Genomic DNA, 24,273 nt, shown 5'->3' on the forward strand with positions numbered 1-24,273 from the left:
TGGTAGCCGTGTTAGTCTGTATCAGCAAAAAGAACGAGGAGTACTTCTGACACCTTAGAGACTAACAAATTTATTTGAGCATAAGCTTTCGTGGGCTAAAACCCACTTCATCCATCCGATGAAGTGGGTTTTAGCCCACGAAAGCTTATGCTCAGATAAATTGGTTAGTCTCTAAGGTGCCACAAGTATTCCTCATTCTTTTTGCCAAAAGGGTGAGACTTACGATCAAATCATGAGCAGATGACATAGTGAATCAAAGCCGTCCTTCCTGGAAAAGCTGAAGTGGGGTTCATGTTTGGGGCCAGACCCGTAGGTGGTGTAAATGAGGATAGCTCCATTGATTTCAAATTATAGTAGCTGAGAATCTGCCCCATCTGTTTTGTGGTGATGTAGCTGTCACTTTGGGGATGGTTGGTTATTGCCCGGGATGGCAACATTACTTGAATGGTGCCATTTCTTATTTCACCAGGTTGCCTGTGGTGTATCCCACACCCATGAAAGAGTTAATCTTCTCGCTGTTTTTTTCTCCAGGTGACACTGTTCTACTTTCAGGCCCACTGGCTCATCCAATGAGAGTCTAGTCTGGCGATGTCATGCTTATAATTGAAATGCCATGCTGGAGCCCCGGTGGGCGGAGTCGTGTGGAAACCGTCAGAACTGGTCTCTCCAGCTCGGTGAGCATTCCATCTCCAGTACTCGTGCAATTGAATTAAATCTCCTAATGAACCATCTAGCTATTTTCTAACCATGTCCCTCTGGACTGGCTCAAACCCTTGCTCCAAACTCAACGTTGCCTATTGGAATTTGGCCGGGAGGGGGTTAGCTAGAATTACTGGGTGGAGCGTAAGGCCGCACAAAAGGTTTCCAGTTTGAAGCACCATAAAAATGAAAATGTGTGAAGTTGCATTTGATGATAGCTGGTGTTATTAATCAGCTCCTCTTCACAAATAATGGATTGTATGTATTGTTTTCCTACAGGCTGACCATTCCATTGGGCGTATCTCCAACCGGTAGGAGCAGCAGCAGAAGCAGCCAAAGCAAACAACTGGGGGTAGGGAATAAAATAGGGCCCACTTGGAGCCACCCTTCCATGCCAGCCAGCCCAGGACCCATAACTGTGCAGGGAAGACCCCCATACACATCCTAGGGAAACTAAGACCCAGGCGGTCCTTCCCCTCCCCCACACTCTGTAGCATGGGAAAATTGCAGAGGGACCAGCAAGAGACTCCAGCTCGTAGGAACAGAAGCAGCCAAAGCAAGGCCCTTTGCACAGGCAGAGAAGTTACAGTGTTGTCTGGACTTTTTCTGCCCTGTGCTGATTGGCTGTTTGCTCCAACCCTCCCACTTCCTTCCCAGACTCTTCACCTCAGGGTCACTCCACACCTGCTCCTTACCATCTTCTCCCCTGACCTACCCTCACCCCCCTTCACTTCAATGGCCCCTCTCTCGTCCCTTTTCTTTCCATGTAGCTGATCCTCTCCTTGTAGGGTTTAAGGCCAGGAGGGACCACCAGATCAGCTCCTAATTAAACCCACCTTAAAATAAAACCATGGAACTAACATGACATTTTCCTCCATCACCAGCTCATTCTGCATATATGTTCTGCTCCTCCCCGCCACCTGCTCTCTGGCTGGTCTATTTCAATTGAAAGCTCATCAAGGCAGAGGCTGTCCATCACTCTATGCTTGTGTACAGAGTACACTGGGCCTCATTCTTGGTTGGTCCTTGGACACTACTGTAATAAACATGTTTAATAATAACAATACACACGGTGACCAGATAGTAAGTGTGAAAAATTGGGACAGGGGGTGGCGGGCAATTGGCACTTATGTAAGAAAAAGTCCCAAATATTGGGACTGTCTATATACAGTCAGGACATCTGGTCACCCTAACAATACATATGTGGAGGAGATGTATTGCAATCACGCATGATGCAAATATGGATCTCATTTAGAGTTTGCGATTGCTGTTATGCAACGTTCCCAAGTGACAGCTAAAGGACTGCTCTGGTTTGACGTCCATATTAATTCCATTCTCACTCTGAATTACTAAATATTCCCTAAAAAGAGCAGGAGTACTTGTGGCACCTTAGAGACCAACAAATTTATTTGAGCATGAGCTTTCGTGGGCTAAAACCCACTTATCAGAATTGGGATTTAAATGCAACCTGAAGATTATAGGTAACAACTGAACTGGACCTGGTTCAAGTCTATTCAATAAGGTTTTACACATAATAAAGTAACTCAAGAACCAAGGTTTTCATAGGCAGTTAGGGATGCAAATTAAAACAGTGTGTTTAAAGTACATTTGAACGCAACAGAATGACCTTATCCAGCCATGTATATTTTCCTGAGTGAAAGTAGCTGTTAAACACTGGCAGGATAATCTCCAGAAGTGAGAATTATGAAGGGCTTTAATCAAGTCCTAAAGAACACTTTGTCATGCGACATAATAGCAGGGAACCTTGGATTTTCAAATCCATTCAGCGTTGGTCCTGTTCAAAGTAAATGGTAAAAACTCCTCTTGATTTCAGTCGGAACATTTAGGCCAATGCTGACAGTTCATGAAAATCCCACCTTGGTTTTCCTAATGATACCCTGGGTAACAGAGGGGCATTGTCGGGTTTTGTACTGTTTGCACAAAGCCACTGCATTGTGGGAATACTTGTGTCAATCATAAGAGCCTGGTTCTCAACCTATTTACCTTTGTGGACTGAACATGCAGCTCTCTGTATGTGATGTGGGCCACGTCCACACAATATCTATACTGCCTGTATGGCCCTGAGGGTGTCACCTGGGAGGCAGCTGTGTGCTGCTTGGGCCCCAGGTTGAGAACCACTGACACAGACATTGAGAATACGTCTGCACGGCATTGAAACACCCACAGCTGGCCCATGCCAGCTGGCTCGGGTCCACGGGGCTCAGGGTATGGGGCTGCAAAATCGCGGTGTCGACTTTTGGGCTCAGGCTGGAGTCTGGGCTCTGGGACCCTCCCTGTCGCGGGGGCCCAGAGCTTGAGTGCCAGCCTGAGCCTGAAAGTCTACACTGCAGTTTTACAGCTACCCAGCCCGAGCCCTGTGAGCCCGAGTCAGCTGGCATGGGCCAGCTGCAGGTGTTTGATTGCAGTACAGACACACCTTTAGGGCCCAGTTTTTAAAGAAGAAAATCCAAAGGGCATGTATCCAAATATGCATTCAATTGCAACTGTACAGCTGCAAGCCGAATTACAGCTGTGTGTGCAAACTGGCCAGTTGCAAATACAAATTCACCTAACTACCCCTTTGTGCATGCAGACACCTAATTTGTATGTGCAACTGCAGTCATTGGGTGTGCAACCTACGTCCAGATTGACGTGTATTTTTGGATCTCAAACTTGTTTTAAAACATTGACCTTATCTTTGAAAGAGATGGTTGTGTGGCTGACAATTACAGTTTATTCCCCATCTAGGTAGCTCCTCAGCCATTTCAGAGCCACCCCATGCTCTGGGTGTCCCTAAGCCTCTAAGTGAGAGTGGATGACAAGGGTGGATCACTCGGTAAGTGCCCCGTTCTGTTCATTTCCTGTGAAGCATCTTCTCACCGGCTACTTGTCAGAAGACAGGGTACCGGGCTAGATGGACCATTGGTCTCTGACCCAGTATGGCCGTTCTTATGGTCTTATGTTAACTGTAAAAATAGCAGAACAAAAACTCCTCATACCTATGTGGCAATTGGTAAAGCTCGAAAGGGTGCATTCTCTAAGGTGCTTTCCAGCTTTTTTAAAAATCCTTTTTTATTCTCACAGCTGTTTATATGAACTTCTTGGAAGCTTGAAAGGTAAATCTGTTTTCTTGTCACAGTACGCACTACCTTCCCACATTCCCATAATGCCGTTCTGCTATTGCACAGATGTACAAAGGTCTTTAATGTAGGGTGGACTGTATGTACAGGAATGCTGGCATTGTTATGGATGCTCTCTATTTGTTTTATTTTAAAAATAGAATGTGGCTTATTGATGGTATTTTGTTTTTAACATCTGCATGGGCTTGGCAAAGAGATAGGGGGAAAAAAACCTAGGTCAGATTTTGGGCATTTAACGCTTGAAGTGTTGATTTAAGTCTGATGATAGAACTAATTCAAATTGTCCTTTGGTTGTATTTAGAGATTGAAAAATCCTGTATCATTTTTCATGGCAGTTTTATTGTTGTGTTACCAAGATGTAACAGCTTGGAGTTATTTTTGATTCCTGGCTGTTTTGTTTTGATACTATTCACTCACCTCACTCCACCTGCAAGACTAGGAATATTATAATATCCCAAACTCTGTTATCTTGTTAAGGCTAAACTCTTGTTATCTTGTTATCTTGTTATCTTGTTATTTTTCTACGTGCTCACATAACATCTAAATAAGATTGAGACTCACAGTTCATGTTCATGTTTCTCAATTTGACTTTCATCATAAATGAATAGTGTGGCAACTGGGAGGGCGTTTCTTGTCCAAAACCATGGCGCAGTTTTGTTCAACTCTGTAAGCCAGTTGCCATGCTTCACCCAAGAGGTGGCTGCACTTCAGAATTGGTTGAAGTGATCCCTGTGCATAGACTGTAAAGTGCTCTGGAATCCATGTGATTGGAAGGAGCCCTATAAATGTGAGATCACCCTCATGCAAAGTGTTCAGCTAAAACCTAGAGAGCCAAGGGGTTCTGGTGGAGATCTTAGAACGCAAAAGTAGGGACTGAAGTCAGTGGAAGCCACAGATGCTCAGCACCTCTGAAAATCAGGTCAGAAATTTGCGCTTGCAATTACTTCCCTCTGCATTGTCACACCTGTAAGCAGTTGTGAGCACAAATCATGCCACTTACACAGATGATAGTTGTGAGAGGAAGGATGGTTTCACGGTTAAGGCATTGGACTGGCACAAGGGTCAATTCCTGACTCTGTGAGACCTTGGGCAACTCGCGTAATCATCCTGTACCTCTGGCCCCATTGGTGAAACTGGGATGAGAACACCTACCTACTTCACAGGGGTCTTGTGAGGGGAAAGTCGCGAATGTTTTTGAGGTGCTCAGACATTACAGTGGTGGGAGCCATATAATAACATTTCCTCGCTCTTATATAGTGCTTTTCATCCACTGATCTCAAAGCACTTAGTAGATAGACTATACAGTCATGGCCCTTAAAAACTTGCTAATTGTTTTAGCTAACTAAATATGTCTTTGAAATTAGTTAGCTGCAGTATTCAAGGGCTTGCCTTTAACAAGTACAAGGGAATACTTCTGAGGCTGACGATAGCTTATCTGTCTTCAATAAAACTGGCAAAGTTTGAAGGGTCACCATTTGGAATGACCTGATTTGTGGTTTCAATCCGGTACTTAATTGTGGTCTTTGCACTCACAGCTGACTGGGATTGGAAAATTGGACGTGCAAGAAGGATACTATTGCTGAAAAATCTGGCCAAAAACAGATGGAAGCTATGTTGATGTTACCTGTGTCTGAATTATGCATGAAGAGAAGGTGACTATGGATGGGATCAGAGGAATGGCCAGAGTGGATCAGACCAATGGACCATTTGGTTTCGCATCCTGGCCCCCAACAGCTGCCAGTAAAGCAGGTGAAAATTTTTCAAATGAAGGTTACGGCTACACTTCAGAGGTTACAGCTGCACTGCCCGTAGCACTGCAAGCGCATAGCCCTCCCGTTGACTTAATTCCTCCAGCCGCTGCGAGTGGCGGTAGCTATGGTGGCAGGAGAAGCACTCCCTGTCCCCGACATAGCGCTGTCCACACCTACGCTTAGGTTGGTATAACTTACATCGCTCCAGGGAGTGGCTTATGCACGCCCCCGAGTGACATAATTTATACCAATTTAAACTGAAGTGTGTTCATTTGTTGTTGACATTGTTGACGTTTGTTTTTTTCTGGGGGGGGAGGGGGGAAAGCGTGCCTTTTTCTATAGTTTAAAAACAAAAAAACCTTGACAACGTTATTGAAATAGTCATGCTACGTTGGCACTGGTAGCTCTCAGCTTCTAGGGCATGTCTGAGAGTATGTCTACACTACGAAATTAGGTCGAATTTATAGAATTCGTTTTTTTAGAAATCGGTTTTATATATTCGAGTGTGTGTGTCCCCACAGAAAATGCTCTAAGTGCATTAACTCGGCGGAGCGCTTCCACAGTACCGAGGCTAGAGTCGACTTCCGGGGTGTTGCACTGTGGGGAGCTATCCCACAGTTCCTGCAGTCTCCGCTGCCCATTGGAATTCTGGGTTGAGATCCCAATGCCTGATGGGGCTAAAACATTGTCGCGGGTGGTTCTGGGAACATATCGTCAGGCCCCCGTTCTCTCCCTCCCTCCATAAAAGCAAGGGCAGACAATCATTTTGTGCCTTTTTTCCTGAGTTACCTGTGCAGACGCCATACCACGGCAAGCATGGAGCCCGCTCAGGTAACCGTCACCGTATGTCTCCTGGTTGCTGGCAGACGCGGTACTGCATTGCTACACAGTAGCAGCAACCCATTGCCTTGTGGCAGCAGATGGTGCAATAGGACTGGTAGCCGTCATCGTCGTGTCCGAGGTGCTCCTGGTCACCTGTGTGAGGTCGATCAGGAGCACCTGGGCAGACATGGGCGCAGGGACTAAAGTTGGAGTGACTTGATCAAGTCATTCTCTTTAGTCCTGCAGTCAGTCCTATTGAACCATCTTATGGTGAGCAGGCAGGCGATACGGATTGCTAGCAGTCCTATTGCATCATCTTCTGCCGAGCAGCCATGAGATGTGGATGGCATGCAGTCCTTCTGCACCGTCTGCTGCCAGCCAAAGATGTAAAAGATAGATGGAGTGGATCAAAACAAGAAATAGACCAGATTTGTTTTGTACTCATTTGCTTCCCCCCCCCAGCCCCATCTAGGGGACTTATTCCTCTAGGTCACACTGCAGTCACTCACAGAGAAGGTGCAGCGAGGTAAATCTAGCCATTTATCAATCAGAGGCCAGGCTAACCTCCTTGTTCCAATAAGAACAATACCTTAGGTGCACCATTTCTTATTGGAACCCTCCGTGAAGTCCTGCTGAAATACTCATTGTTGTAAAGCCACCCCCTTTGTTGATTTTAGCTCCCTGAAGCCAACCCTGTAAGCCGTGTCATCAGTCGCCCCTCCCTGCGTCAGAGCAACAGCAAACAATCGTGCATCTGTGTTGAGAGTGCTGTCCAGAGCGGTCACAATGGAGCACTCTGGGATATCCCCCGGAGGCCAATACCGTCGAATTGTGCCCACAGTACCCCAAATTCGAGCCGGCAAGGCCGATTTAAGAGCTAATCCACTTGTCAGGGGTGGAGTAAGGAAATCGATTTTAAGAGCCCTTTAAGTCGAAATAAAGGGCTTCATCGTGTGGACGGGTGCAGGTTTACATTGATTTAACGCTGCTAAATTCGACCTAAAGTCCTAGTGTAGACCAGGGCTGAGTGAGGATGCTATGCATCTTTCATGCTTCTGTCAGGCTGTACAGCTACAGCAAGTGAACACTGGCTGGTATGACACCGTTTCCCTTCCACCCTCCCGGATACAGTGCGCTAAAAGGAGCAATCTTTAGCGACAGGCAAAGCCGGAGCTGCAGTAAATGAGGGTAGCTTGCTTCAGGGCGCTGTAACAAGTGAGAGAATGATAAGTATGCATGGCTTTAGCCAGCGAAGTAGGAATGATGTAGCTTTGCTTATTAAAGCTTGTCTGACACTTTTGTCCACTGATTGCGCTCATGTGATGGGGGATGAATATGCAAATTCACAGGTGACTAGTGCTCCCCTTGCTCACTTCTTGTTTTAAACTGCTCACAAGGCATGAAATTGCACCAAACTTGGAGCTGCAAGACAGTGCAGTGGCAGGAAAATATTTGAGCTTGGTATCATTTGATCTACCACTGTTCTATGTTGACAAATGATAGATGCCTCATTAAACCACTCGATAGCTCAAAGTTATATGCCTCTCCACAAACTAGCAATAGCCCAGTGTGCTTCTAAAGCTGTCTTATAGTAGCCCTTTGTAGTATGTATACCATTCCATATGTTTTGAAGGAGCAGCTGCTTAGAGAGTCTTTACTGATAAATTTCAGAGTAGCAGCCGCCTTAGTCTGTATTCGCAAAAAGAAAAGGAGGACTTGTGGCACCTTAGAGACTAACCAATTTATTTGATTATGAGCTTTTGTGAGCTACAGCTCACTTCACTGGATGCATAAAGTGGAAAGTACAGTGAGGAGATTTTATATATACACACAGACCATGAAAAAATATACATTGTAAGGAGAGTGATCACTTAAGATGAGCTATTACCAGCAGGAGAGTGGGATGGTTTTTTTTTACTGATAAAGATTCAGATGGAGAGGGATTTCTTCCTGACACTAATAGAGCTTTCGGATGTGTAACATTTACCAACAGATTTGGCCTATGAATCAGTGTTGTTAGCATATTGATTTAAAAGCTGCCAGGAGTTATTTTAAGGAAACGGCTCTTACACCCATTACTGGAAATGCCATCAAGGATATGAGAAAGACAACTCACTGTGTTACATTCAAAGGTAGAAGCTGCCAAAACAAATAACTTTATTGGCTCCCATTTGTACCTGATGGCCATTGTAGGAAAAAGGGACTAGCCTACTAGGGACTAGCCTCTTTTCTTGGTGTTGGGAATAAATTGGCCTTTCTAGCGCTATATAGATATATATAAAAAAAAGTGTTAAACCCCCCCCCGTGAAATGAGGCTCCTTATTTAAACCAAGTATCAAGTCAATCAGTGAGATTCCAAAGGAAAGAGCTACAAGCGCTTTGCTGTCAGAGAGATGCAATTGCTTTATATACATTCAGTTGAGGATTTTTTTCAAAGGTGCGCAGCATTGGCCTGTTAAATCCAACTCGGCTCCTTTTAAACCCAATCGGAGCCCTTGTGAAAGCCCCATCCCCACGGTTTGCTGAAAGCTAACCTGGGTATGGCATTTATTTAAGCACAAGTAGGCTGACGGGAGGCAGGTTAGTTTTCTGGGCGTGATTAGAAACCAGAGCAAATAGTCTAGGCAACAGTCCTAGCTCTGCCATAGACTCTTGCAGGACCGTGGGCGAGTAACGACCCTCCATACGCCTCCCTTTCCCTCCCTGTCAGCATCTCCCAAACTTTGGGTCCAGAGTGTGGTGAGACGGGTGCTGCGCAGTGATAGAGGGCGGCGTGCCCTTCTTCCGCCGGCCCCTCGCTGTGTGTGCTGCGACATGTTGGCACGCTCACGCCACGCCACAGGGAGGCCTCAGCTGCCGCAGTGCGGAGCCCACAGGCCGGGCGAGGGAACCCAGCCTAGCCCAACCCAAAGCTGGGTTGGTTTCTGACCCAACCCACATCCAACACTTGTAGTTAGGGACCCTGAAGGTCGTGTTACCAGCACTGAGCCCAAAGGAGGTCATGGCATCAAAGTCTGGGAACCACCCGTCTGCGTAAAGTGGGGGAGCTATGCTGAAAGCTCTTCCTCGCAGCGTTGATGTGTGGGCTGGCCCATTGGCACGAATACACTCATTCACGCACCAGCTCCTGCCAGCACTTGCATATTTGATTCATAGTAAAAGCTGGTAACGGGCAGTAATCATTCAGCGTTAAAGGCTGTATGAGGGAAAAATTAGCACGTTTAAAAAACAATTGTAGTCCATGACTATTTTGGCTGGAGGACATAATTACTATTTAATCTGACTCATGAGACTTTTAACGTATAAACCTTTACATCAGTTCGCAACCCAGCCCGGCGGCACGTGCTTCACACTGAGACGCAAAGTGGAATCTAGCGCATCATGGCAGACGCTGCAGACCTTAAGCATGGGCTCACCATTTTATTTATTTAGTCGGCTTGTACAGACCCTAGCACATGGGGTCCTTGTTTGTGACTGGGACTCCTAGGCTGTACAGGAATACAAATAATAAATGATGGGACTTACTCTGCAGGTAGGCAGCCATCATGTGAACGAGAGTTTGTGAGGTTGCTGGAGCTTACAGGGAAAGGATCATGGCGGTTTGATTCTACACACTGGGTTCTCACAGCACGGAGTCTTTAAACGGCTTATTAAGGCAAAATGGAAATGGCTCACATGATGCCTAAGACAGGATGGCAGCCTTTCCTGCCAGTTTTAGTAGCAAGAAACAGCAGAAAAAGCCACCTTGGGTGTGTGGGGGGGGAGGGGGGGAAAGAAGATGCTGTTTACTTAGAGGCTGGTTCCATGGAACAAAGTGCTGCAATCTTAGCCATAAAATGTCACAATACATTCCAGTCAGGCGGAAGCTGTCTCCTTGATGTTCAATCCAATTTCACACTCACAAGTAGGACAGAAGGAATGAGGTACACGGAGTGTTTCCTGGTAATAGGTTGCAGCTAAGATAATTAGGGCGGCAAGTTTATGTGAAGAAAACTAGGAATTTGTTTTATGCTCATGTGGTAAAGGCCACCAAGGCAATGCCTAGGCAGTAACATCAAACAGCTCTCCCAAGGGACATAGAATATCAGGGTTGGAAGGGACCTCAGGAGGTCATCTAGTCCAACCCCCTGCTCAAAGCAGGACCAATCCCCAATTTTTGCCCTGATCCCTAAATGACCTCCTCAAGGATTGAACTCACAACCCTGGGTTTAGCAGGCCAATGCTCAAACCACTGAGTATCCCTCCCCCTACATACTTGACTGTACTTCTAGAACCAACATCCCTTACCGAATCGCAGCCCCAGCCCGCTACAGAGATGTTGTTTGTAATGGAAGCGGTCAGTAACATCCAGCCATTAACTTAGAAAAGTCAAGAGATAAGGCTGTACCCCGGTCCAGCCGGAGTGACGTTTCCCAGAAAGGCCTCTTATCCCTGCCCTTGGTGTCACCCCACATGCGCTTACACTTCTGTTTTTGTCATTTCTGAAATCTTGTCAATAAAGGCTAAAGGCAGACTCAGGTAGCAACATAAGGTGAAAAAGGTGGAGGACACAGACTAAAACTGGCAAGACACTTTCAATTCAGAGGCTAGTTGTGGCTTTAAGGCAACATGCGGACAGACTAATAACCTTCAAACATTCTGTTTTTCCTGTTCTACATACCATTTCAAGACGATGAGGAGCCCTAGTAGAGCGTGCCACTAAACTCATTAAAGAGCTGCAGGATAGGAAAGACTAAATAGTCTCTTGACTTATTATGCATAGCTTTCCCTCCCATTCCATACTGTCAGGCTGATGGTCTGTACAGCTAACTAGAGTTTAGACCTTCTACAGAACCACGGATATTAGGTCCAACTCCCCCATTCATTAACGCAAGGCTTGGAAGCTTAGTTCCTTTTACAGGAGTTACTGAACAAAGTGCTCCTATTTTACCAAATCAGTGTCTTCCTTTTCCATATTTGGTTAGAGCAGCATGTGGGTGAGGCTACATACCTTTGGAGATCTGTGCCTGTATAACTAATTTACTCTAAGTTTTTTAGATCACTGGTTTGCAGCCTTGCCCATGGAAACTAGAGATTCACAACAGAAAACTGAGAACTTACCCTTCTCATTAAGAAGGGGGTGTGTTTACAGTCTCTCTCCCTGTTCGCAACCCCTAGTTGAGGGATCAAGTTTTGGGTCATCATTTTTCTTTTATCTCAACACCCCTTGATCAGCATAAACTAGACTATTTATGTAAAAAGAAAGTTTAATTACAAAATAAATAGGTTTCCTTTATGTTGTGCACATACCTTAAATATTAAATACAGTAATAAATATTTACAATAGTATAAAACTCTGTACTTACATACTTTACAGAAATAAAATTTAATTTTACAGTTTTGCTTAATAGAAAAATCTTTTCTGATGGTTAAGCCTTTGAAATAAATTATAAACATACTTGACTCCTGAAAAGAATGCAATACTTCATGCGTAAGATTTGGTTTGAATCTGTTAAGGAAAGTTCTCAAATGAGATCATAAGGACACAGGTCAGCAAAAGGAGATTTTTAAGACAAAGTACTTTAGAAAATTCTGTGCATTTCGGGGGGGGGGGGGGTCACAACATCTATAAAAGTTATTGTTGATATTCAGCAAGCAGTAGTATCTGACTCTAGCTCTTCTCCAGAAGAGAGGTTCTCTATTACTGGATCTAGAAAACATTTTATATCTTTTATCATCTTTTATTACTTGAGGTTTAGTTGGAAGTACACCAGACACTCGCTAGAACGCGCATCTATAGAGTGGGCATTCGCATATAATGCGGTCGCAGCCATGGATGCCAAATTTAATTACTTTAATTGCAATTCATTTTAATGCGGTCCCTGTGTTAACGCAGTACTGTGCATGGATCCCAAATCCCACGTTCTAGCGAGGGTCTGGTGTACCAAGATCTGGAAGCCTAGGGAGGAAGCTATGGACAATGAGATCACAGACAAATGACTAATAAATTATCTGGCAGAGGTTCTGTAAAAAAGACCCAAGGAATGCCTGAAAACTAAGGGTTTGATTCCACATTTTCTGGAATTTCGGAGTGCTCATGTTTTCTTTAATGCGCATCTTAGCTGGGCAACAGCACCTAGTTCTTGATCTTATGAACTTAAAATTAGAACAAAGGTTTTCATTGTCCAAGGTACTAGAAGAAAAACCTGGAGACAATCTACAAGGAGTACTGGTCTCAAAGTTGCAGTGGGGAGGTTTAGGTTTGATATTAGGAAAATCTTTCACTAGGAGGGTGGTGAAGCACTGGAATGGGTTACCTAAGGAGGTGGTGGAACCTCCATCCTTAGTGGTTTTTAAGGCCCGGCTTGACAAAGCCCTGGCTGGGATGATTTAGTGGGGGACTGGTCCTGCTCTGAGCAGGAGATTGGACTAGATGACCTCCTGAGGTCCCTTCCAACCCTGATATTCTATGATTCTAATTGAGACCCCAAAGCAATCACTCAGTCCAGCAAATGGGTGCATAACTTCACTCATATGAATAGTCCCATTGAAGTCAATGGAATTACTCATGCTTAAGTGTTCGCAGGATCAGGGCCCAGGTTTATTACAAAAGGGATCTTCAGTGAGATATCATGAGTGGATTTTGGGGAAGAACCAGAGTCAGGGCTTGTCCACACCACACTTTAGTCTGAACTAGTATGTCATGCGCAAACTGGACTATGTGGACCCTGCTGGCATTGCAAGTTTCCCAGTGTGCATTACTGCTTGGAACAGGACTATAACTTTGCACTAGGTAAATCTGTAGCGTGCACCAGCAAGGTTGACACAGACCAGTTAGTCCACAGCACACTAGAATTCAGACCCCGGTGGTCCAGACAAGCCTTCAGATTCCTGGCCTGCTGCTAATAAAGCAGATACAGCACGTAGGATCACAGGGGTGGGAGAAGAAAGCTCGTCCCCACACCTGTAGTGCACCTCCAGTCACAAAGGTCTGGGGAACAAGCTTAATCAAATCTGGTCCCACTTCCTTTTGTGTAACAATGGGGCAGAGAGGGGCAACAAGCTCTCTGTTCTCCTTAAAGCCATGATCTCCCTAAAGGGAGACTTTCTACAACATTCGCAGCAAACCGCAAGAGTCAGAAGGAATGTTATCCAGGTAGCAGCAGAAAGATAGTAGTCTTCCATCAATAACTGGATGGGGCCCAATGTCAGAAGTTCCTGTAGCTCCTAACAGTGGTGCTTTTAACCCTCTAGTTGCAACATCCAACACATCCTGGCTGCCCAGTGTGGAGGCAGCAGCCCTGCCCAGCTAGCTTCTCAGCATCAAGTTGTTCTTCAGATGCCTCCTTACAGGATCCATGTCGATTGAGTGGGGCCTCCTGGCAACAGCTCCTAGTGGCTCCAACACTGGCCATCTCCTACATGCATCTTCATGAAGGAGTTACTCTGTCGCTTCGGCAAAGGTCATTTCAGCTTCATGTTCTGCAAGAGACAAAGACTAAATCATACCATGTGAAGGGCAATGCAAGTTATGACCTGATTTGAAAGTCAAGCCACAGCAGACTGAACACAGTCTTTGCTGTCAGAGTCTATGTTGAAAGATTTGGGGTTTCTTACTGCTTTTTCAAGGAGATAAGTATTCAGGCCTTAATAGAAAGGCAGTAAGTATCAACTGGTCCAGGCATAAATCTAAAGCTATGGGGCCAGATCCCCAGCTGGTGTAAATCTGCATATATCCACCAACTACAGTTTACAACAGTTCAAGGTGTGGCCCCATGGCTTGTACTCAAAATTATTCTTTCCAGTTATTTTTTAGCCAACTGCATCAGCCCCTTATAGTCAATGAGCTAGATATGCCTGGGGTCCTTGGCTCTGAGATCAGACCTAGTCCTTTAGCCAAAAGAGGGGGAAGTGATCGCTTACTGCATTAAGAAAAGCAATCTGGATTTTGCATAAGTAGGTGAGATAAAGCTAGATTTTAAAAGGATTTTAGGGAGGACTGGAAGACCAAGCAGAACTGGATGGCTCAAAGAACTGCCAGGATACCAAGTCACATGGAGATCACTAGTTCACATTTAGATACAGCTAGGACATGACAAGGTTTTAGCCAACACATGACATGCAAGAGAATTTGTTTTACAGCACTCAGTTAGGACATGTGCTGCCTTCTCCTCTTACCCCTCCCCTGCAAATACATGCTGGTGGTGTCAGTTCTCTAACAGGACAGATGCCCACATCATAGCAGGCTGGCAGCCCTGTAGGCACTCAAGTGGACAATGTCTGTATTGACCAACTAGACACATTTCCTTTCCTCACATTTAAATACAGCTCCTGCAGTCCAAGGCGGGGACAAGCCGTTACAAAGCTTGTGCTGTTCTTATATGGAGGAAATTTGGTCTCCAAGGCCAAGTCTGAATGAACTTTCATGGAGCTAAGTGTGGACGTCACTTAGATACTACACAGCCTCCCTCGGTAACGGAATGAATAGAAAAGGCCATGACAGGGAAAGGAGTGCTTGGCACCCTCCCCTCAGGCGGCCCACGCTCGGTTTCTTTTTCTGCCATGACTCAAGCAGTCTGTGGCCTCAGAGGGAGCACACGCTTCAAACTGCCAGAGAGCCGATGGGGAGGGAGGTTCTGTACTACTCCCATACTGCCAATGGCTCCCTTTGTGAGGCTTTCCCTCAGCTCCAGCCCCTCCTGTGAGCCAGGGGAAAGCAGACACAGAAGGGAGCGTGGATGCTATTAAAGCCGCAGGAATTTCTGCGCAGGTCTATGTTTGTCAAGGTTTGACGGAGACAAGAGGCTACCAGGTCATTCACCTGTGATCAGGCATTTCAAGGTCTTTCTATCCCTTGCCTCTGCATAAGACAAGAAACAGGTTCTCCAAGTACCCACAAGGCTATTACCCACACCAGGAGTTTAGGATCCTGTTTCCTAACAGCTGTGCACACAGCAAGAGTCTAAAACTCCCGGTTATGCAGAATTATGAAGCGTGTAAGTGTTTTGTGGATGGTACAAGCTTAGAATATCATCAAACTAAGGCAATGTCATTCTGTACCTGCGCTCTCCTTTACACGCCGACGTGGCCATTTCCAGTCTCTTGTCTGAGCTTTTTTCTTTCCTCCTTTTCTTCACATTGAGGATACGTTTTCCTGAGCCTGTGGAGTCAAAGCATTAGGGTTTAGAGCTCATTCTGAGTGAGTATGTTTGCCCCCCATCCCTAAAGCGTATCCTCCAATAGTCAGACTGTAACTTTAAGGAACCAGCTTGTGGAAAGCAGGAGAACTGCTTTTGTTTGCCAAGCATTCTCCAGCTCTGAACATACACTGCTGTAATCCATGCACAGCTCCAGGGCTGGGTCCAGCAAAAGGAAATTCCAAGTTCTAGAATACTGGACATTTCCATGGGACTTTTCATCCATGTGCTTTACAGGAAAGGGTTAAATATCACAATCCTCATTTTGATCGGTTTTCCCATTGATTTCCAATGGGAACAGGCCAAGGCTGAGCGCTTTTGATAAATTCTACCCTAAGTAACTTGTCCAAGATTATACAGTGGTTCCGGAATAGAAGCCAAGAATTCACCACCACCCGCAACTGCGCCTGCTTTAACTACTGTCTTATTACTGTTCTTAAGACTTTGAGGGCTTCTTGCCCAAAGCATAGGTCAGCAGGAGAATGTAAAAAAAACCCCACATTCTATTTCAGAAAGATAAGCAGCTTCCATATCTCACAGAAAATTAAGTCTCATTTAACTACTCCATGTGGTTGTTATAAGGGTGTTAGTACTTCATCTTCAGAGCACTTGGACCCCACATAGCATGCTCAATGAACTTTCAGCTCCAGCGGCTCTTTCCAAGGGTGGCTTCAGATCTGGACGATTTTAGACAGTTTTTTGCAAACTTGAGACTTATGCCTAAAGATACATTTGTGGAAGGTCCTAGTTTGATCAAATAAAATTAAAAACTGGTCTTATCCCACACTAATATATAAGCCGTATTTTAATCACCCTCCCCACATGCTTTTCAAATGTGAACCAGTTACTCTTCACAATGCCACGGAGTATGAAAGAAGTATCCCATCTGTAATGTGGTGAATACTTAAGGCCATTTGTGTCTGCAACAGCATTTCTTAAATGAGACTTAAGTATGAAGCAATAAACAGACAAAAGTGCACACCTTGGTTTCCTGAATTGCAGGAATAGGTACAGCATGTACCTGATTCAGTTATTATAGTGTAGTCTGTCTAGTCTAATTTTAGATCCTGGCTTTGGGGTTTGCTTTGCATTATCCCAGGCTGCAGTACAGTACGATTTATTGCGTAGCCAGCTTAAGTTCCACAGTGGCATTCTATGCTAGTTCACTACACATCATATACCAGCCTGCCCTAACAGACATGAAAGTTTTTAAAAAGGGGGACATAAGCACAAACCAGAGTGTCATCAGCTACCACACAGTGCTCATAACTGGCTAATTTTGCCAAGGATAGGAAGAACAGCTTTCAAATGGTTTATTGTGGATAGAGCTCCAGATTTTGGCTACATTTAGTGCCCTCTGCGTTTATCTGGGAATGGTGTTTCTGTACATTTTAGGGGAATAGAGGAAGGGACAGATATCTGATTGACACATGCCCACATGAGGAATGCTTCACTGAAGCCTGGGCTCTAGTTCACCAGCGTAACAATGGAATTACTTCATTTGTGGTCACCCAGTTGCATGAGTAATATCACGGAGATAAGAATCAAGGCAATATACTAGAGCACAAGTTCACTGTGCTTTCTGGGCACCTAGCCTTGAAGACATGATCTTGTGAACCTGGCACGGCAGAAGTCAACAGTTCCCATTTACTTCCCCGACCCTGCATGTGCCTATCCAAGATAAACGTCATTTAGATCACCATCTGAACCAAGATGGAGATGGTAAAATCAGTGAGATTTGGGGTTGGCAGTTACTCCATCTCCCTCATGTTCAGTTTTCCAAGAGGCAGCTACTTATGCAACTTCGTTTTTTGTTTGTAAACTGACGTAGTTTGCTCTTGAGAAGAATGACTTTTGCTCCCTCCCGTTATGTGTCCAATATATCAACGTTTGGTCGAGTGTAGAGGTAGAGTTTTGCCTGAGTTTCTTGCCAATCAACCTCTTGTCCATAGAGATTACACTAAGCATATATATTACACAGTTTTTCTGTCTGGGATTAGTGATCTAGATGGCCTACTCCTATGAAGTTAAGAGTACATTTAGAGGTCTATACAGTCATACTCCACCTCCACTTCCCACCTTCCCCACTGACATCAATGGGAGCTCCATGTTCCCGTTAGAGGACATTATCTACTTGTAACAGAGACTGTTCAACTAAACAAGTTAGCATTAGCATTTTTCACTACTAGTCTCCACTTGCGTGTCCTCCAATGCCACTTCTGCTCCCAGCTACGGCAAAGCTGTACAATAGAACAGGAGTGACCGAGCCAGACTCCCTGTGCTCCATGCACAGCCAACCACCTTTGGGGTCACCTTACAAACTCATCTCCATTGATCGATCCTTTTTTTTTTTTAAATCCGCGCTGGACTGTAAACTCCTCAAGGTAGGGACCAGTCTTATTTTATGCACGTGAAGGGCCGAGCGCCCTTAACCCGCTCTGCGGCAGTGTAACCCCAGAGTATTTTTCTGTAATGGCACCATACTGTGCCAGCTACTATTTAATTAGGCTAGACAGATGGACTTGGAAGGGCTATACTTACTGTGCTATAATAATGACGACAATTGCAATGAAGCTGATGCTGGAGAGCAGGACAGCTACCACCACCAATATTGTTGTTGAATCGTTGTCGATGTCATTTCTCTTCTGAGTCTTCATGAACTGTTCACCACAGCGTTCACCAAAGTAATCCTGGCGACACCTGAAAATAGCCCACAGGAATATCAGCGTTAGTTCCAGCAGCACTGAGTGGCCTGTCTGAAGCCAAGCACACAGACACTTTCAGGTGACTTTTCAGTCAATTGACACAGGGGTCCAGGTGCTAGTGTTAAAGAATTTGCAGGAAATGCAGTCATCATTCTAGCCCAAGGTTTGCTGGTATTGAAACAAGTTGAGATCAGTTTGGGTGTGATGTTTCAGGAAGGCACGCCTTTCCATTCCTTCTGCTTTCAATTTTATGGCCAACTGATGAGTTCAGTGGCTTGTTATGCAGATTATGAATTCCACCATCATCTAATTTACATGGCGGAAAGTTTCTCTTGCGTGACAATCCAAGAGGTTGAACCAAGTTGATTTCCCTCTGACTAAGCCATTATTCGCAATGAGTACCTTGCCCTAGATTCAGATACACACTTTTATAATCTAGACAACATCTGAGTTGTAACTTACTTGCATGTTACTTCTTTGAGATCTTCTAGGTATTTGCATTCACCATGAATACAAAAATTTTTGTATTCTGCTTCACATGGTGTCCCTTTCTTCTTCTTTTTATTTTTCTTCCCTTTGTTTCTCTTTTTTATTTTGTCAGGATTCTTTTCCCGATATGTTTTTGTTTGCTTGGGTTTAATCACCGGTTCAACTGGGAAAGAGATAAAGTCACGTTCAGTCCAGAATTTATAACAGCTAATCCCGTTCAACATGGAATTATACCTTAGGCCTTAACCCTACAGCAAAAGGGTGAGGAAGTGAGTCTTGGGGGGAAAAAAACAATGCAAGCATTCGTATGCAAATGAATATTTATAACTAAGCATTCTGTGGCCAAGATTCTTTCACTTAGCCTCAAACATGACCCCTATAGAAGGATGAAGGGAAAACTTAAGCATTGTTTCACGTGGTTTTTAATTTAGATAAAACACTGATTAAGGTATCCTCGCTGTATTAGTTTACAGGGGCACATTTAAGCCAAGATGAAGAATTGGCCCAAATGGACTATTCACAATAATTGCAAGACAAACAGGATTTGGTCCACTATGAGTGAAGTTCCGCAACCACTGACTTAGGTCTCCCCCCCCACCCCACCGCATCAGTGAGCGGAGGTAGCACTTGTCAACCAGGTGCCAGCATGCACCTGTAAAGGCAGAATTTGACCTCACAACTTAGTGAGGATATCCCCAATGGCTATGTGGGATACATAGATAGAAAATAAATGTGTGCAATATGCTAGATTGTGTGTAACTACGCCTACTTCAGAGCTCTTCACATCTTACACTGGAAAGGAAATTCACACCAGAGTTGAAGTCACTTCAGGTCTACTACTTCTACTGTTATTGTCATCCCAGATTAGATACATTTGAGGAAACTAATGATGCTGCAAATGATTTTTTAACTTCAGCTGCTAGCCTAGGCAATTATACGGCCTCTCTTTACATTCCAAAAGAAAGATGGTAGCATCCTTAAATACAAAGGACAAGCTACTTCTCTTTAGCTATAATATACAGTCCTAGCAGCCTCTAGAATGCAGATAATATACACAGGAATGCACAGCAAGGAAAATCTATTTATAGTGTTAGTCCTTTTCATGAAATATATTGTTAACTACAGTTATTGATCGATCTTGCTTGCTTTGCAGATGGGCGCAAGCAGTACACCACATACTCTAGAATAAATATTTTACTCTCTCTCACAGCATGATGCAACTTTCAATCTATGGCTTATCAAATTGGTTTGAGAGTCATTCGCTTCATGACCTTACCCTTCTCAAAGGCTAGTTCAATTCCCTGGTTATCATAAAACCAGAGTCTACTTAGCTGCGGAAAAGCCTCCAAATATACACCTGAGCATTTTAAGTTCTTATTAACTAAATTTGTCATGTATTTTGGTTACTCAAAAGAAGACACCATCCTCAGCTAGCAGACATTTTTGCCTGTGAAGTGATATTAGTTATACCAGCAGGCAAACCAAAAAGTACCGGCCCGGTTGTCTGGTTTCTTTTCCCCTAGAAGAATAAAGCCATCCATAGTCACTATGGTCAGGCCAAGGGCATCAGCTGTTCAGTTAACTTTGGCAGATCAAGACAATCGATCTACTTTGACAGCAGGTCCTTCTTTCATCCCTTACCTTACAGGACTCAACCTGTAAGTTTGGGTTTAAAGGAAAAGGCTGTTGTCCAATTGTCCTGGTGGTTTTATTAATACAAACCAACAATAGTTTGCAAGTTGTATATCCTTAGAAAGCTGCTGAGGCATCTTCGGGTATGGTGTGGGAAGCAATCTGATGCGGAATTTAAGTTTGTGGGGCTTTAAGCAGCCCAGTGCAAAAAGTCCATAGCCCATCAACAAAACAGCAGCCTCTGGTTAACAGCCCAGTTTCAAGTGCATCTATTATCTAGCCCATGAACCAATACATTTGAGGCCCAACTTATGTTGACAGATTCAATTTTCTCACGGAAGCCTAGACCATTCGGCACAACAGATCAGAGATGGGCCCAGACCAAACCCACCTTGCACAAAAAGCAAGTTCTACTTAGAACATTGTAGCTCAGGCTTGCGTCTAAGAGCCAGATCCTTTGAACTACCACTGGAATCATGGGCATCTTTCCACTGACTAATGGCAACCAGTTCATGCCCCATAGCACACTGGAGCGTGCAGACTATTGGATGTTAAATACAAGGACAACCTTATAGACTGCAGAAGTGACCTCAAGTCCTGTAAGTAGCTCTCTGACTTTTTCCATTGCCATTCCCTATTAAGCCTCCCTAACATACAAGGGCATGGGCCAAACAGGAAACAGGAGAAGACCCTGTACTATTAGTCACCATACACTAGTGCTTTCCTGGATCGCAGGCATACAAAACAGTTACGGGCAACTTGGAGGCTTCACCTAAACAGAAAGGTGCAACGTTTGCTAACGTGAATTTTAAGTTAAAGGCTTTGGTGCGGACAAGCTGCAGTTGGGGTTCACCTCAACCAGCTAACATGCTACAACACAAGTTTGCCCCACCTACACTAATATTTTAAGACCATGTTGGACAAGACAAGTAGCTACCATTTAAAAACCCACCTTTTATCCTAGTCTAGGCATACTCCAATCATTGCACAATAAACTGGTGCTTGCTAGTCACCCTGTAGCTACTTCCCAGCAGAGAATTTGCATTGATTTTATTGCAAGTCAAAAAATTCTAAGACAGATTTTTGCAAGTACTCCACATTGACTAGCACCTCGTGAGAGCAGGAAGTACAGGGCACATATGAAAGTCCAGCCACTTCATAGGTCTGACTTTAAAGTAACTACACCAGCAGAGAATAGCAGCTAGAAAGTTTTAGGTTTTTGGGGAATGCTAAATTGCTTCAACATCCTGCACACCACTGGTTGCCAATATATTTGGCAAACCAAGCAGTGTAATATTAGGATGCACGAATCAATGGAAGGCAAGTTCAAGGCTCATCAAAATAGTCATCTTTAGAACAATAAGATTATTCTTGTATGTAACAGTTAATAGCCAAGTAGTGAGCAAGCTCACCCAAAGAGATTTCTCCATGTGATACATTATCCTGGTCAAACACGATTTGGGGTCCTTGGGGACAACACGCAGAAGCGTCACTTCAACTCACCTCTAATTGAATCATCTACAATGTACATAGGCACCGCTGGGTCCCGGTCCTCCTCCTCCTCCTCCTCCTCATCTTCCTCAGCATCTTCATAGTCAATTCCTGAAGGCCTGGTGCTCCCATCCACACTGTGGTCCCATACCATAGGCACGTTTTCCTCCTGCTCGGTCGCATTTAGTCCTAATCCAGCAGCAGGTTGGCACCCTACAGAACAGAATGAAGACGCGTTGAAGTGAATCAGGATCCCAGGCCTACCCCTCAAATCAAAGCTGGCAAAAGGGTTTACCTCGGAGCACACATTAAGCGGCTACTGGACACATGCCATCACCCACAAGTGAGTCACTAAAGAAGCAGCGCTGAGCTTTTCAAATGCAAGCTCACTTATGCCAGTCCAAGGATTTAAAAACCAAAGACTGGGTTTTAAGGTTTTCTTCTTAGCTAGGACAGACCTAAAACCCAGGGGGACTGCAGGGGGCCAGTCTACCCCGCAAGACAGAGCGGGGGTTGACCGCAGTCAGTTTCTAGAGGGACTTCAGCAGTTTCCAAATTGCTAAAGAGTGAATAGCCTCCCTCCATCTGGCCACCAGGGGAAAGCGGACCCCGCTGGGCAGCGCAACGCAGGCCCATGGTAAGTACTATGAGAGGAGCAAAAACGGATCAGTTGGCCGGGCCGAAGGAAACAGGGGGTTCTAATCCGGATTACAGCACCGGGGGCTCTTTTTCAGCCGGGTCCCGTACGGAAAGCCACGGGTTAGGAGACCTGACCGCTGCTCAGCCCGAGCGCCCTGCCTGCCCTGCAGCGGGAAGCCCCGCGGCTCCCTCCCCGGGGGGCCGGCGGAACGCCCCGCGACCGGACCGCGGCGGCTCACCGCAGAGCCCGGCCAGCGCGCAGAGCAGCAGCAGGGCTCGCATCGGAGACGGCGGCGTCCCGGCCTCCCGGCCGGCTTCACTACGCGGCGGAGTCCCTGTGCGCGCTGAGCTCCCGGCCCCAGCTGCCTGCGCTCCATGGGGAGCCGCCCGCGGCCGCCGCGCTATATAGCCCTGGCCGCGGCCGGCGGGGCTGGGGCGGGAGCGTCGGCCTACGTCAGCCGAGGGGAGCGCGGCTGGAGGCGGGGCGGGCGCCACCCCTGGGTGCGCAGGGCGGCCGCCGGGAGGAATGCGTGGCCCAGAGCGAAAAGGGGGGACCCGCCAGCGGGGCCGTGGGTGGGGAGGGGGGAGAGTGCGGGCGGGGCCGTGAAAGTCGGGCAGGGCTTCCCCTTACACGTGCGCTGCCCGCCTGCAGCGCCTTGCACCCACCCCGGCCCACGTGCGGGCTCAGGGCACGTGTTTGTCCCCCCAGAGAGGCTCCCCGGGCAGCCAGCTGATCGCGGAGTCCGCCCGGCTGACTGACCCTGGCGCTGGCCTAGCTTGGCCTCCTTCCAGTTACACCTGGTCCAAAGAAGGCACATGTCGAAATCTAAGGCAAATGCTCCCCCCCCCCCCCCGTTTTTCTCAAAAAGATCCCGACAAGTGTTTGCTGCTTTTCAGCCAGCTTATGGGGAGAGCAACATCTGGCGTGCCAATAAGATTTCCCTCCTTGCTGCATCTGTTCTAACGGTCGTTCATACTGACTGTTTTATTTCTGAGAACAGCCTTCGGGTGCCTAAGGAAAGTGGGTATTGGTAGCACCTGTTGCCTGGAAAGGATGGCTTGCTGTAGCCCTCTGCTGGCTCTCCCCATGTACCCAGAGTCCAGCCTTACAAAACCTTATGCCCAAACTTCGCCTGGATGTCCATGCGACTGCCTGGCTGTGTACGGCTAAGATGGTGCATAAGGGTCTGCAAGATCTGGACCTAAGATTGTAGGGGATTTAGTGCAGGGCCGGGCTTTTCCTTCCTGGCAGGCTTGGAAGGATTAGCGTTTTATGGGTAAATGCCGATAGGTTCCCCTCTGCGAGAGCATTCCATTCTGCCTCTGTATCATCTCCCCCCCGGGGCGCTGTCTTATCAGTGTGCTGCAGGGGGGAGCACTGCCTTGGGGGAACAATGCTTCGGGGTGTGCAGCCCTGATGACACCCCCACCCTGCCCCCATGTGGCTTCCTCCTCAGGGGGCTGGCTGGCATGGAGGGAGCCATGATTCCATCCCTTCCCTGCCCCTTTGGGGCTTCCTGAGGGTGTTCGGAGGAGAGGACTACCTAAATACCCCATTGCAGTTCTGCCTGACCCATGAGCCTGGGAAGGCTCCTGCCACCCTGGCTCTGTGATTAAGAGAGCAACGCTACATCCCAGCTGTTGACTAGAAACCAAACTGAAAACCATGTCAAACGGGCCCTGATTCAGCAAAGGACTTCACCACTTGCTGACTGTTAAGCCTGTGCTG

General features: G+C 46.0%; 1 protein-coding gene and 1 long non-coding RNA gene across 2 annotated transcripts; one reads left to right on the top strand and one right to left on the bottom strand.

Annotated features, from left to right (window-relative positions):
• The first annotated feature begins 491 nt into the window (after positions 1-491).
• Positions 492-5,876, top strand: LOC140910120 (uncharacterized). Its single transcript, XR_012158427.1, has 4 exons — positions 492-674; positions 979-1,051; positions 3,448-3,535; positions 5,375-5,876. It is a non-coding gene; the product is annotated as an uncharacterized lncRNA (long non-coding RNA).
• Positions 5,877-11,802: 5,926 nt separating this feature from the next.
• AREG (amphiregulin) lies at positions 11,803-22,907 on the bottom strand. Its single transcript, XM_073340361.1, has 6 exons — positions 22,784-22,907; positions 21,918-22,118; positions 18,756-18,945; positions 18,130-18,288; positions 15,452-15,551; positions 11,803-13,873 (listed from the first exon to the last, which is right to left on the bottom strand). Exons 1-5 carry the CDS (start codon positions 22,824-22,826, stop codon positions 15,464-15,466), a joined length of 681 nt encoding a protein of 226 aa, XP_073196462.1. The 5' UTR covers positions 22,827-22,907; the 3' UTR covers positions 11,803-13,873; positions 15,452-15,463.
• Between the last annotated feature and the right edge of the window lie 1,366 nt (positions 22,908-24,273).

The sequence above is a fragment of the Lepidochelys kempii genome, chromosome 4, assembly GCF_965140265.1.
Source record: "Lepidochelys kempii isolate rLepKem1 chromosome 4, rLepKem1.hap2, whole genome shotgun sequence".
Lineage (NCBI taxonomy): Eukaryota > Metazoa > Chordata > Testudines > Cheloniidae > Lepidochelys > Lepidochelys kempii.

Excerpts from the sequence above, each read along its gene's own strand:
- AREG (XM_073340361.1), bottom strand. The coding sequence starts at position 22,826 with ATGCGAGCCCTGCTGCTGCTCTGCGCGCTGGCCGGGCTCTGCG. Across the intron at positions 18,289-18,755 it reads CTCAAAGAAGTAACATGCAA|GTGTCGCCAGGATTACTTTG; the intron begins GTAAGTTACAAC and ends GGCTATTTTCAG. Across the intron at positions 15,552-18,129 it reads GTCGTCATTATTATAGCACA|GCTCAGGAAAACGTATCCTC; the intron begins GTAAGTATAGCC and ends TTGACTCCACAG.